Raw genomic sequence first — 15,787 nt, forward strand, 5'->3', positions numbered from 1 at the left:
TGCAGTATAGCCAACTTCGGCTTTTCTACATTTAACTCGTCACAATTATGCCACTATTCTCTTCACATTTTATGTAATTGTTAATATTCATGATGCATTTTTAAACTAAATATTGGAAGTTGGGTCAGAACATTGATTTGATATTTTTTCATACATTGTACACTAACTGCTTATTAAACTTTACTATTTGGTTTGGAGACATTAAAATTTTATGCAAAAATGTAAAAGTGTGAAGGGATTTGTGATTCGCTCATTTTTTTACTGGTATAAAAGAAAGCTAAATTCCTCTAGTTTTAAATTTTTACTGCGCAAAAAGGGTAACTAAAAAAAATTGAAAAAAATTTTTATTGGAAAAATTACAAATTTGAAATAAAAGCTAAATTGGGAGAAAGGAAAAGCTGTAAAAGAAATATACTTTGAGAAGTTTCAGTGTTCAAGAGTTTTGACAGAGAAGGAAAACACAAATAGTGGCTAAATGTTATAAAATGAATTGAAACGTAAAAATTGTTTTATGGAAATAATTATTAGAATTTCATTTTCAACATAAGTTGCTTCTGTGAAAGTTAGAATTAAAGGAAAACGCAAGGATAGGAGATGCTTTTGCGTAAGTGAGGGAGAATGCCCAAAACTCCCCGAAACATGCTTACGTGCTCCTCGAACTAGACAGAAAAATTAAAATTTTTAGTCAGTAGCTAGTGGCTGGTAGACTTTAATAACATCGTAGGCACCTTTTCCTCAAAACTAATGAATTGATGACCGATATCGATAAATCCTCGTCACTTTTTTCAAATATTTTTTTGTTTGTATTAAATTTTATTAAAAAAAAAATTCATGTTAAAAATGAGGTGAACTTGTATCATTAAACAATTTAATCACTACTTGTATCATTATCACTACTTGTATCGCTACTTGTGTCTGTCATTAAAAAATTTTTTTTTAAAAGCTATAGGAAAAGTTGTCAGTTGTTTATTTAATTTAAATCGCCATTTTTTTTTTTTTTTTACTGTGGCGAGTCAAAAAACTTTCAGGTTTACTTTGAAGAGACCCTTTGTGTATGCAGTTTAAAGTTTACATTACTTTTTAAAGACATCATAGGGGAAATATTTCATTGATAATGCCGTTTATTATTACAATACTAACAAACATAATTGAATAAAAGTACTGATAATTTTAAATGATAAAACTTGATTAACACTCCATTCATTACGAAACGTAATAGGAAAATCATATAAAAATAATTAATAACATGTAAACTATAGTTATTCTTCTTAAATTGTTAAAAAGAAATTCTTTTGTAAGAAAAACAGTATTCATCATCAACTTAATTTAAAACGCTTTTGAATTTCATCTTAACTATTATTAGGTTGTTAAAAGAAGTTCTGCAACATCCTTGCAGCATTCCTTGCCGAAAGATCTCGTTAATAGCAATAACGAATAAAAACTCGAACTTCAGTTCGATCCAAAGTCATTTAGAGCCTTTTGAAGAAAATTTAAACTAAGAACACCAAAAAACAACAACGCAAAATGAAAATTCATGAAAGTTGAAATTTTCGCAAGTGTTGCAGAAGTTTTTCAAAAACCTAATATATAATAATTTTTACTAAATCTGTTATTCTTGAATTATCTTCATATGTATTAAACTTATTAACTTAAACTTATTATCACTTATCTTCATATATCAAATGTTAACTAACACTGAATAGTATCGATTTATAGCATCAACAAGGGAGCGCTCCCAGAAAAATCAGTTAAAAGTTGAACCATAATACCGGTCATATCGGTAATATATATTATCCCCATAGTAGGTAGTTGAACCACAGTATCGGTCTATATGGTGAGCTAATCACTCGAAGAATCAAGAACTGTAAAAGTGTTCAAATATATCCTAGTGGAAATTGCAAGAATAACATGCATATATTATTGAACCAAATAGAATGAAAATTTATGAAGCTATCGAAATGCGTTCTTTTATAAAACACCATTAAAGTCAATTGATGGAATGTTTAAGTTTTAAGCATTCTAAAATTATAACTGGAGGGGATGTCATTATATGGATTGCTCCCAGCCGCTGTAAACCCTAGCTGCTCCCCCAGTTACAAACTATGGTAAGTGGTTTTTTGTATCGCACCGCTATTTTTTTTTTTTTTTAATTGAAGCGAAAAAAATTGTAATTGTGCAGTAACTACGAAGAATTCAGCCACTCAATCGATTGCAATAGTTTCGTTATAACGCTGACTGTTATAATGAAAAATAATACAGTCAAAACCCGCTATAGTGAACCTTCAAGGGACTGAAATTTCAGTTCACTGTAACCGGGACTTCACTATATCCGTTCCGCAAACAATTTTAACTAATGGTTTCTAACTACCTCTTTTTATTACATATTATTTAAATAAATGACCAATAAAATGAAACACAAAAATGTAATACGCAGCAACAAAAATGTGTTAATTTTTATTTTTATTACTCTTCGTCTTGCGTACAACAAAAAAATTTTTAATAATCTTTAGCTAATTAGTAATCTTCTACATCAGACATGGAAACTTTTCCCGACTCTCCGATACTTTTTCCTGAATTTATATTATTCCGCTCTTTAAACATGTCTACCCAGGCATTCGAGCTCATGAAAGTAGTCTCATCGAATCGCTGAGCAAATTCATCTGCTTTGACTTGAAGCATTTGTCCAGATACTTGACTCTTTTGAATGCTGAACCAATTCAATAATGCTATGCAATAATGAAGCAGACAAGAAAAACAGCTTATTACTGCATTCTATAGGTGGTTTTAAAAATCGGTATATTATGAATTCATTTTACAGTAGAAATTTCAAAATTATTACATAAAAAAAATGAAGAAAATAAATCAGTCGAAGAGAGATAAAAGTTCATAATATCCAACTTCCTCTCATTTTTTGGTTCACTATATTCACAAAAAATAACACTATACGTGTGTAGCAAGGCACAGGAGCGAAAATTTCGTTCACTATAGCCGGGACTTCACTATAAACAGTGTTCACTATAGCCGGGTTTGACTGTAGTAACATTATGTAAAGCAACTTTACATAATATTTTCGTTATAACGCGCGTTCCGACCACGGACAAGGCACGACTTGAGGAATTCACTTAGCATTGAAATGTGGTTTAGTATACAGCAGTGTTTCCCAAAGTGTGGTACGCGTACCCCCTGGGGTACGGGAACAGTTTAGCGGGGGTTCGCGTTCTTATGCGAAATATCTTGCAACAAACGAAAATTTCAAAATTTTTTATTTACAAACAAAGCTAGCCAAGACAATTTACGATTATGTCTTTTTCTATTGGCTATTTATGCAGAGTTAACAGTTAACAATTAGTGGTGATAACAGTTAACAATTAGTGGTGTCAACAGCCAGTTGTGATTTTTAACTTTTGTGCAATTTTTTATGGTAAAAAGTACATTAATTTTTTTATTAGTGGTACACAGTGCTACGAAAAATTTAGAAAGGGTACACAAACGTCATAAGTTTGGGAAACACTGGTATACAGTAATGTTGTTCACCAATTCATATATAGTGTACTCGAAAGCCTATTTTCTTTAGTCCGGCCCAGTGGCCTTGTGGTAAGGTGCCTTTCGGTATACGCAAAATCTAGGGTTCGAATTCAGTAGTGAGACCCATTGTTTCCATTTCTCTTACCTTTTTTCATTCTTTCTTACTTTTCTTTTTTTTTCTCCACTTTTTTCAGAAAGATTTTTTTTCTTGTTTGCAGATAGTATTAAATAAAATATAATTATATTTTTTTTCACTTATTAAATATTACTAGGCATTTAAATTGCAGTATGATGACAATTGACACTGGAAGAGTGGACGAAGGGAAGTTTACCCAAACTTTCGACCGCTCTCCTGCCCTAAGAAATAGGAACATATTTCCCAGATTGTAGTTAGAATTTTGGGAGTTGGAAATCATAGTCATAATAATCTATCGATAAAAACGTATGTTTATACAGAAACAGTTTTTGTATCCGATTTCGCAACTTAAAATACTGTCTGCAGTAATTGGCTCTTAAATTTTTTTAGCACAGTACATGTGAACCTGTGTATCAAATACTCTCTTAATATAATGTGAATATATATTAATTAGTATTTTATTATTAATGATATTAATCAATATTTTATTAACAACAACATTAATTAATATTTTATTAACAATAATATTAATTAATATTTTATTAATAATAATGTTAATTAATATTTCATTAATAATAATTAATTGCCTTAATATTTTATGTAGAAAATACTCCTATTTCGTCTCAAAATATAATCTTAATTTAAGTTTTTCACCCAAATTTCAGCGGATATTTTAAGGTGGCTATTTAGAAACAAGACGGTAAGGTTAATCAGTAAAGATTGGATAATTACCAAGATCTTAGTAAACTTTATGTAAACATATAAACATCGATTCATTTTTAAAATGTTTTACATATTTTGTTCTTTGATATTTATTTCATATAGTTATTAAAAGATTTTCTGAGAAACTAAAGTAAGACCTCTTTTTCTTCTTCTCTACAAATATTTGCTAATAGCGGGATCGATAACTTCTTAATTCACCTGATTTATCGAAACCTTTACTATTGTTGTTGTTAAAGGCTTTTATTCATTTATTTTTACAAAAAGTTTTATAAGCCTATTCTAATCTGGATTAAGATTCCTATTACTAATCTTATCCAAAAATCACTTGGTAGCAATAATCATTTAAAATTTTGCCATTACTAAGTCATACGAGGTAATTATTAGTTTATTTCAAATGGTTATTTCAAAGATAGTATAAATTTCAAAAACATTTTATTACAAATAGATTAGTGAACTTAGTATTAATAATGAGTCAATAATAAATAGCAGTGAATTTGTTTATTGACAAATCGTTCAAAGCCACTTTTGAGAATAAACAAATCAGAAAATAAGTTTATAAACTTTTTTATTAATCCATAAATTGTGTTACGACAGTCGATCAACACTTTTTCATTTCCTGAAATAATTTTTGACAAAATGACGCATCTTGAATGAAAAATACCTTTAAAACATTATTTAAACAAGTACAATTATATTATCTTGTTACTTCTTAATGATAGTACGACAATAAAAATAATTAAAAGAATTGGAGATCAAAGATATATCGGAAGTCATTGTGGAGAAATCTTCAGAGGAAGACATTGGCCCACATTGGGCTGTCTGGCCAACTATGATGATGATGATAGTTTATAAGAACAGTTAAAATATATTTTTCCAAACTTGGGGATAAGCTTAAAAGTTTTATTAACAATCTCACTATCTATAGCAAACGGTTATTTTAGCAAATTCAAAGCTATAAAGATATAATTTAAAACCTATAATGATACAAAAGACAATACTTAAACAATAATTTCTATCGAAAATGAAGCAGCAAAAACAATTGATTTTGAAGAGTCTATAAAACTGTTTGATTCTGCTAAAGCACAAAAAAATAAATTTTAATGTTTATGCTTAAATTTGTGGACAACATAAAAGATTGTGCTCATTAAAAATATTAGTTATAATAGATATTTATTCTAGAGTACTTGATATCCTCATATAGTGACGTGATATTCTCTTTAATTAAACTAATGTTTTTCTTCTCTAACTTTATAATCGTTAATTGTTATTCGTCTTTTTCATGCTGTTATTTGTTTTTGTTTCAGTTAAAGGGCGCCGTTTTTAGTATCGCCCGGGGCGAGAAAACGCCTTCCATCAGCACTGCTTATAGTGAGTGATGAAAATTTGCATTTCGTTAACGTGAAAATTGATTAATCTAAAAATAATTAAAATTGGTTAAATGGAAAAATATCTGCTAAAAATCATTGCGATAACATTATTCCGATATCGCTCAGCACTAATATTCTTCATTAACATTTAATTTTTAGTTAATTTTTTAGTTAATTATTTAGCGATTTCAATACATTCTAAGAACAAAGCTTAACATAAACTAAATCCACAATTTATTAGTATTTGTTAGTTAGTGTAATTCGTTCTCTAATGAAATTGGGATAAATTTTTCACTATCACAATTTTAACAATATTTTATTCTTCTGTATTAATAATGAATTATGGATGAAATAATTAAAGATTCAAGAGTGCACACAGAAACTTTCTCAGAGAAACACAACCAGAAAAAACAATCAATACATTTCATAACTCGCGTACGGTTATGTATTTTTTATTTATTTATTTATTAATTTTTTAATAATTTTATAGTGGACGTTTTACAGTCAATTTCAATAATTTAATTTAGGCTTTGTGCGTTAATTGGTCTTCAACAAGTTTGACAAAAATGTAAATGCATAACAATATTTAAACTTGTGACACAAAAAATTAATAATAAAAATTATGTGTTATTTAAATTAAATATTGTGCAAACACAAAAGAATAAACTATGAATCAAATAATTTTTTTTCCTGCAGTACTTTATATCATTTCTGTAGTACTTTTTTTGCTTCAAAATAGTAATAAATTATATTAGTTATAGCATTAAATTTAATGATTTATTAAATATGACGAATTTGGGCACTCAGTATATGAACAATAATAATGCGTATGATTTTTAATTATTTAAAATAAGAAAAACAAAATATTAATTTTGTTTAATTGGATTTTCAGGGGTGCAAGTGTAGGTTCTCCCTTCCCTTGTGCGCAACCGGAAAAAATTTATATCACAAAGTCACAAGCGAGAAGAGTAGACCAGCTGCTAGTAAACAACATCTTCGGTCGTTCACTTATAAGTTGAATAGATACAGTTTTCTTCTATTTGCAGCCAAAAGACTGCATGATTTGGCAATGAATTTCTTCACTGTGCGAATGCAGTAAACCTATAAGCAGTACAGCAAACCTTCGAATTTGTGAGGTAGGGTAACCATAATTTACCATAAGCAAATTTTTTGAAACACCAAAAAAGACCACGATCACAGCGTAAGCGTGGCTGTTTTATTTTCTGAATTTGCCGGTAGATACTGTGAACACGTTAAAACAAAATTTCTTAATAAGTAGTTATCAGAAGTTATGTTTGATTTAGTACTCTTTTTATCTCCCCATTTGTAAATTGGTAAGTTTATCTTCCAATGAATATCGAGAAAGAAAATTGTGCATAGAATTCAGTTTGTTGAATGTAATCTGTAATAAATATTTACGGTTGGTAACAAGACAGTTATTTGATTCTAATGAGCTATATGTAACTTTTTAACTTAAAATCCTTACAGTTTCAAAAGTTGTAATATAATTTAATTATGGAACATAGCGTTAATATAAATCATGATTTTGCAGCAATGCAGTTCCAATTCTCAAAATTCTTTAAAAGACAAAGCTGTCAATTTTGGAGAAATGAAACGAAGGATTGATATTAAAAAGTGATTTATTACTGATCGTTGTGAATATTCTATCCCTATTGAAGTTGCTACTTTTTAAAAACAAACTATTTTATTTAATGGTAATTGATTAAATCACCCATAAATTTGTACTTTTATGGAAAAAATGTATTACCAATTGCTTAAACAAAATATTTTCTTGTCCCTAAACCCAAGGAAATTATGTTAGATAATCTAATAGCATAGTATTCTTTCAGCACAGTATAATTTTGTTTATATTTATACTCTCATTATGTAAATTATTACATTTTTTCCAGTAATATGATTTGAAATCATGTTTTTATTTTGTGGATGACAAAATGAAAACATGCAAATAATGCATGATAAAGTTGCTACTTTTTAAAAACAAGCTATTTTATTTAATGGTAATTGATTAAATCAACCATAAATTCATACCTTTTATGGTAAGAATATTTAATCAATTGCTTCAACAAAAAAAAATTTTTGTCGCCAAACACAATGAAATTATGTTAGATAATCTAACAACATAATAATTCTTTTTTTACAGCAGTATAATTTTGTTTATATTTATGCTCTCATTATGTAAATTATTACATTTTTTTCTTCCTGTAACATGATTTGAAATCATGTTTTTTTTGTGGATGGCAAAATGAAGGCATGCAAATAATATACATAATAAATGAGAGATGATTTCCAACCATGTTACTCTAATTATGCAAATTGTTTACCTTTTCTCCACAGTAAAATTATTTGAAATTGTGTTACTGCGAATGCCGAAAGTAAAATATGTAAATAATTTACATATTGAGATATAACATTAGAAACAAAATTTTTACAGGCATATGATTTTGAAATTATATTTGCATGTCTTAAAGGGAGTTAAATTTGTGCACAGTTGTAATCAAAATATATTTATATGTATCAAATTTATTTATTAATAATAATCCATAAAAGAAAGTATAATTCTTATTTGTTACTAAACCTGATCAGGAAATATTAGACTTTTTATTGCAAACTTATTATTTAATATTCTTTTTATAATTTGTAATTTTCTATAAATTATTTTAAACAATTATATTTTGTTTTATTATATAAAAATTCAATTAGTATATGTACCAAAAATTTGTTATTAATAAAATTCTATAAATAATTATGTGCACTAAGAATCTTTTATTTTTTATATTTGAAAAAGAAACCTATTTTATTAATCTTAAAATTTTTTTTGATTTTTAATGCTAAAGAATGTAATGTAATTACTGTTTTTATAACATTTATCCTTAAATATTGTTTTGATACTCCTTATGAAGGACTAATCTACCCTACCTTTGGGGTGCTTCGATCCACCCTTCAAGGTTTTATTAAAAATTATTATTAAAAAAAATTTACTGACTGATATTTTCAAAATAAAAGTCATGAATGGGAGAAAATAAGTGATTTATATCATAAAAAAAAACCATTGGTTAATTTTCTAGTGAGATAAAAAATTTCGAGTGGATCAATTATTATTTTTTTGCAAAATTGTTATTTTCTTCATTTATTTCCTAAATTGCTATTTTTTAAGATTTATTTTTAACAGGATGCATAGCGGTTTTAAAAAGTGCTTATTGTTGACTTACTTCTTAAAAGCCCTTAAAGGTGCTTTTTTTTATTCGAGGTTTGTAAAAGGTACTTAATTTTCTATTTTTTTTTTTGGAGATTTTTTCTTTGCCTTGTTGATTTGTCCTCCTAAATTTCGAAAAATGCATAGTTTTCGCAATTTTCTCTGCAATATTCATCAGAAACTAGTTATTTTATCATGATTATGTAAAGTTTTTAAATTTTTTTTTTTTGAATTTTATTGATTTTACGTTAATAATTTAAGAACTTTAAACAATAAAAAAAAAAAATTATTACTGCTCAGATTCAAATTTTTTTTTTTTTTTTGGAAAGAGATTAAAAATATTTTTTTAGTGCTTAAAAAAGATTTAAAAGGTGTTTTTTTTGTTGAAAAATCTGGCTATGCACCCTGTTTAATTAAACTGTAGTTTTTCTATAAAATTGTTTTTTTTTTTTTTTCAATTATTCTTCTTTGAAATGCCTTTCTTTTATTTAGAAAGCTACATTCAAAAAAAAGAAGAAAAAATTCATCATTTTAGTCTGCAAAAATGCAGTTATCTGAAATTGTATTTCTCTTCTTTAATTCTATGAAAATGTACTGATTGTTTTATTCTTAGTATTGCCTTACTCTTATGTTTTCTTTATTTTTTCATATTTATTTTCTCAGCTTGCCAAGATGTATTTCCTATTAAAGACATGTACATCTCTGAATCAAGCTAGTTTGCTTGCAATCCAGAAAGGCTCATGGGTTTTATCTGTGAGAGGTTTAAATAAGAGTTCTGTGTTACAATGTCAAGCCAAGCAAAAGCCACCAGTTAAGACTGAAGAAATCAAGGGTATACCATATTCAAAGCTGAGTGTTGGTGTTCCAAAAGAAGTATGGAAAAACGAAAGGAGAGTTGCTCTTTCTCCGGCAGCTGCTGCGACTTTAATTAAGAAAGGCTTTAAGGTAAATTTAAATTATAATTAACCATTCTTTTATTTCACATAATTTTGTAAAAAAAATTTTTTTATTTAAAATTAAATAGACTTGTAGTTTGATGTGCCAATTATTTAAAATTTTATTTTATAATTATAATTTTATGAAACTGAAAAGAATTTATTTTACGATGCATTTTTTTAGCTGACAATCTATATAATCACCCTAATTGTTCAAACGAATAGGGGCATTACTTGGTGTTATTATTTTATTATTTATATCTGGCGTTGAACAGCCAACCCAATTTTGAGTTTACGTCTACTAATGTTGAACTCCGTAGCCTTGTAATTTTGAACCATTCCAGAAGACAAGGAAACTCCTGGATCAGTACCTCCAGGGATGTTAATTTGTTATGGGAACATGGAGGACTTTGCAACTCGACTGATTTAACGTGCATCAGTCACCATTTACTACACGGGGAGTCTTTGGCCGGCCTGGGATCGAACCCACGAACTCTTGGACATGAGCTCAGTGCCTTACCAACCAGGCTATCCTGGCCCTGCTTGGTGTTATTGTTATATCGTAAGTGCATAAAAATATGAATATGTACTCATGACCCAAAAAATAAGAGACTAATCTTAATAAAATAATGTTTTTGAGCCGTGATGGCTCAGGGAATGAAGCGCTCGCCTCTCTATGAGGTGACCCAGGTTCGATCCCAAGGATAGCTGGTTGTTACGAATTCTGCACCCGACTCGCACCGACCACAGTGCTGACTTGAATTATCCTCAGTGGTGGGTCATGGGGTTACAGTCCCCGTGGCACCAGACTAACCGTGGAAGGTTTTCCTCTCCATGTAACGCAAATGCGGATTAATGCCATCAAAAAGACCTGCACGAAGGCAAGGGAACTCCTGGATCAAATATTGGGAGAAATTTTCCTTCGTGGAGGTCTTTTTGATGGCATTTATCCACAGTCAAACATTACCCGTAATCCTTTAAATTAGATACACTGTTCAACGACCGTTATAAAATAAAAATTTTAAACTCGTATATGAAAAATTTACTATTAGAATAATTAATTAGAATATTATAACTTTTTTTTAAAAATAATATATGGGCAAAGTAAGCTGTAAAATAATACATTGGCAAAAAATATAATAAAAAATAAATAGACATATTTAAAAAATAAAAAAAATCATATATTTAAAATTATATACTTATATGTACTATAAAGGTGTATAAAGGTATATAGTTTAATAATCATTCTATACAATTTCTTCAGTAGTTCATTTCATTTGTGAATATTATTTCACAAAAACCATAAATGTTAGAGGGTATGTAATTGGAAATGTATTGAAATTTAGAAATGAATGTGCATCTATGTGTCTAGATAATGTGATTTTTTTTTGTATATTTCATTTTCAATTAATTTTTTTTAATAATGTAAACAGTTTACGAAAAATAATTTCTGAAAGAAATACTTATTTAATTTTCAAAGTAAAGATAGTTAATTTTAAAATTTATTCGAAAATGGTTATCATAATAATTTGTAGTTTTCATTGCCGTTGTAAAATCATGGAAAGTCATGAATTTCGGTATTGAACAAAATTTGTCATGATTTTAACTATTTTTTTAAAAAAAACATGGAAAGTCATGGATTTAGGTCACCAAAAAATCATGGAATTAGGTCACCGAATTTTCAAAATGGATTTTACCCCTCTCCCTAATTTCATGGTGTTCCGAATATCTGAATTTGTAACAATATCCCATCATGTTCTTTAAAAATTGTGGTATTCTTTCAAAAAATGAAAGAAAAAACATAATTTCTAGAGTGAATTATCATTTAAACTTCTGTGATTTCAGAATTTTTATTATTTATTTTCTTTATTTTATCAATTTAAAATTCTAGCTGAGGAAGGTGAGTCATTGGCGAAATTTTTTTAATTCCAAAATGAGAACAAGGAAAATGTCTTCAGATTATAATTCTGCAGGAAAAAAAAGGGAAAATAATTATTTGCTTTTGTATTTTTCCATTTATTTTATTGTTTCATCTCTTTTTTTCTCTGTTTTTTAGATTTGAAATCTATAAATATGAAGATGCAGATTATAACTGTTTTGGTTATACATATCATTTCAGTTAATGTTAATATAATGCTTTTTAAATTTATTGTTGTTTTTTTTTGTCGGGAGAAAATAGTAAATTTGTTAAGTCATGAAATGTTCTTGGAATTTGTCATGGGTCATGAATTTGAAAATCTAAAATGTAGCAGATTCCTTGAATATAATTTCCATTATAATAAATATTAAATATTTTCTTATTTTGTAGGTGAACGTAGAAAAAGATGCTGGTGCTGAAGCCAAATTCAGTAACCAAGACTTTGAAGCAGTTGGTGCAAAAATTTCTGATACAGCTGCCGCTTTTCAATCTGATATTGTATTGAAAGTGAGGGGTCCGACTATCGCTGAAGTTGGCAAATTCAGAAAATCTGGCACCCTTATCAGCTTCCTCTACCCTGGACAAAATCAAGATCTTTTGAAAGCTTTGGGAAATCACCAAATGACTGCATTTGCAATGGATTGTATTCCAAGAATCAGTAGAGCACAAGTATTTGATGCCCTCAGTTCAATGGCCAATATAGCTGGTTATAAGGCAGTTGTTGAAGCTGCCAATAATTTTGGAAGGTTTTTCACTGGTACTTATTTTTGCACTTTTAAAATTTAATAGAAAAAATTTTGTGATTTAAGCCATCTTAAATGGTCTTTTTTAATTTTAAAAAATTTTTTAGGAATATAAAAAAAAAAATTCCGAATTGCAAAATTTTTGCATTGAGTTTTTTTTAAAGTGAATTTTGCTGCTGTTAGTGTTATTTACTAGGAGACTTTGCTTCAAATTTTAAGTAAAGATTTCTATAAAAATTTATGGCTTTTTACCAGTTACAACATTTTTTTCTCAAAAGACGACTGTCTTTTACAGTTTTAGTGAGAAATAATTGTTTCATGCAATTAGTGAAAGAGAAAGTCAACAAAAATCTTCTCATGAAGAATCTTTCATTTAAATTTTTTTCCCTTTTAGGTCAGATCACAGCAGCAGGTAAGGTGCCTCCTGCAAAAGTTCTTGTTATTGGAGGAGGTGTTGCGGGATTATCTGCTATAGGTACTGCTAAAAACATGGGTGCAATCGTAAGAGCATTCGACACGCGTGCCGCTGTTAAAGAGCAAGTGGAATCTTTTGGTGCAGAATTTTTAGAAGTTAATATAAAGGTATGTCTTTTAAAATGTATTTAAGAGAATATATACAAGGTCTATTTTGAAGAGTTGTCATTAAAAGTTGCGCTGTTGCTTGTAATGCCCACTTGCCAATATCAGCAAGCCTGCTTGGTGAAATCGAGTGAACTTAAGGCAGAGGTTGCATTTCTATAGTGGCGCCATCTATGGCCAAAAATACGACTTCAGCCACCCACATGTCGCAACTCATTCATAGGTGGACCCATTCATGCATCTGTTAATTCATCCACAGATCGTAATTTTGACCTGAACCAGAGAACGATCAATCTCCAATTCAGTAATCCTAGAAATATGATTTGTTATGGGAACAAGGAGGTCTTTGTGACCCGACAGATTTAGCTTGCATCAGTCACCATTTTACACAGGGAGTCTTCAGCTAGCGGACATCAAACTTGCAACCTCTTGGACATGGGCTCAACGCCTTACCACTAAGACTATCCTGGCCCCTGTCATTAAAAGTAATTTCCATTAACTACAACGTTTTTTTTGACACCCATTGTTGGAAACAGTAAAGGTTCCTTTTATTATTAATCAAATCATAATTATCACATTGTTGGATCAGATCAAAGTCATAAAAAACTTCCTTTCTGTCTCTTAAAATCACTCTTTCATTGCTTCCACTATCATTTTGCGTCTCATTTGACATTTTGGTTAATTTAAAGCGAAACCTTATGTTACATTTTACAGTGACTCACCTTCTCACACTGAATATGTTAAGTTGGTTACAGTTGACCCTTGCGCTTAACTTTCTTGATTTGAATGTTGGGGGGTACTGGTTGCCATGTTTCTCATTGCATCAGCTGTTGTGCAGTTTCCCTAACAGCTCAGTTATTCATGTGTAGCACCATTCGAGCAAACTTTTCAATGCAACTTGTATACATTCTCTCTATCAGTTCAAGATTGATATATAATCTAGAATGCTCCAACATAAAGAAAAAAAATTAATTTTCAAAATAAAAGTTTCAGAACCTCATTTTGTTTTAAGAAATTTTTAAAGCATAAACTATGATTGTGCTCAACACAGATTATACACAGATAAAGCAATGGTGCTGCACACTGTTCTGCAGCAATATTGCTTTGAAGAAACACAACCAAGCATTTCAAAACTATTAAACCATTGCAAAATCAATTGAGTGCATAAAAATTAATTTGCTTGCGTTATAATTAGGGATGCTATTTACGTTGTTAGATTTTTGTGCTAAAAGTAATTTTAAGTTCTTTTAACTTTTATAAAGAAGTAATAGCTTCGAAATTTATTTTTATTTGTATAAGACTATTTATAAAAAAAAAAAAAAATTATAATTATTTCTTGTCTAAATCTCAGAATATTAAGTGTTGTCAGTTGTAAGTATTGGTTTTCAAAAATGAAATAGAGTTAAGGTTACATTCATTTTTTTCCTAATATTAAATAACAATTAGATAAGCTTGATAAGGTGGGAACATATGTTATGATTTCTAAATTAAAAGGGGGTATTGATGTGTTGAATGTTATTCTATTTCTCTAGGAATCTGGAGAAGGTGTTGGTGGTTATGCGAAGGTGATGTCAAAGGAGTTCATTGAAGCTGAAATGGCCTTATTTGCAGCCCAATGCAAAGAGATAGATGTGCTAATCACTACAGCTTTAATTCCTGGAAAACCTGCTCCCAAACTCATATCAAGAGTAAAATTTTTATTTTGAACCAATTTTCTCTTATTGCTTTAACATTATTTTTTTTGACAATCTTATGCTATGTTCAAGGTAGGGAGGTACTTTATTTATATCACACTAGAGCTGCACAATGGGCTATTACGAACAGTCTGGTAAACATCCTTCAGGGTGATCCGAAGACATTGCAATTTTGATTTTCTGCAGAGGAGATGGCTCCCCTTCTTTGGTAGCCTGACTACCTGAGCGCAAAGTCGAGCACTTTATGGTAGAACAGTTTAACGAGGATCAATGCCGTGCATCCTCATTTCCTAATCAGGCTGATCAAAGTGGTCATGGATCCGTTTACTGACCTCAGCCAGTGATGCTTGACTTCAGTGTTCTACTGGGAACTGTGTCTTTACGTTCAGTCCACTGCAGGACCTGCTATCTTCAAACGCATATCATAATTCAAATACATATCTTATTTAGCATGTGTGCAGATATTTAATCTGTTGCTTACAACCTTAAAAGTTTCGTAAGGAGTTTGGCTTTCAAATAAACACAGTAATTAATAATTTTAGATGTTTAAAAATAATAAATTCTCATATCATATTTTTATAAATAAGAAACAAGCACCTTGATGTAAAAGTCTTCATTTGTTTTTTTTGTAATTTTCCTAAACAAAAATTAGGAATCATAATTTATTTTTAACAAATGAAGTAAACAGTATAATTTTGATTATTATGTGAACTTTACTGTACTTATCAAATCGGGAAAAAAGAGAAGTCAATCTAGTTTTTAAACTACGGTTAAATATTTTTATGATAAATATTTTTTTAAATTGCTGTTTTTATAAATACAACTAAGGTTGAAACCTTTTGCTCTTGATAAAATTGTTTTTAGCTTGAAAAAAAATGACATCATTTTTGCTGTTAATGATAAGTTTTGATTAATCAAAATTTCTAGAACTACACCAGCTAAAATTGCTCGTG

The 15,787-nt window shown here is 29.1% G+C and overlaps 1 protein-coding gene across 4 annotated transcripts in view; it reads left to right on the top strand.

Annotated features, from left to right (window-relative positions):
- Nucleotides 1-6,706: 6,706 nt before the first annotated feature.
- Nucleotides 6,707-15,787, top strand: part of LOC107452744 (NAD(P) transhydrogenase, mitochondrial) — a 32,734-nt gene continuing 23,653 nt past the window's right edge. The window contains exons 1-5 of one of the 4 annotated variants that reach the window (XM_087157783.1): nt 6,707-7,085; nt 9,629-9,910; nt 12,209-12,575; nt 12,956-13,143; nt 14,673-14,828. In XM_087157783.1, the coding sequence (XP_087013909.1) occupies nt 9,638-9,910; nt 12,209-12,575; nt 12,956-13,143; nt 14,673-14,828 (984 nt within the window). In that variant the 5' untranslated portion in view covers nt 6,707-7,085; nt 9,629-9,637. Of the gene's footprint in view, nt 7,467-9,628; nt 9,911-12,208; nt 12,576-12,955; nt 13,144-14,672; nt 14,829-15,787 lie in introns of all 4 variants that reach the window. The other 3 variants (XM_087157784.1, XM_087157786.1, XM_087157785.1) reach the window with 3 other exon arrangements.

Source organism: Parasteatoda tepidariorum, chromosome 2 (assembly GCF_982258835.1).
Source record: "Parasteatoda tepidariorum strain Cologne lab strain chromosome 2, Ptep-v5.0, whole genome shotgun sequence".
NCBI classification, from domain to species: domain Eukaryota; kingdom Metazoa; phylum Arthropoda; class Arachnida; order Araneae; family Theridiidae; genus Parasteatoda; species Parasteatoda tepidariorum.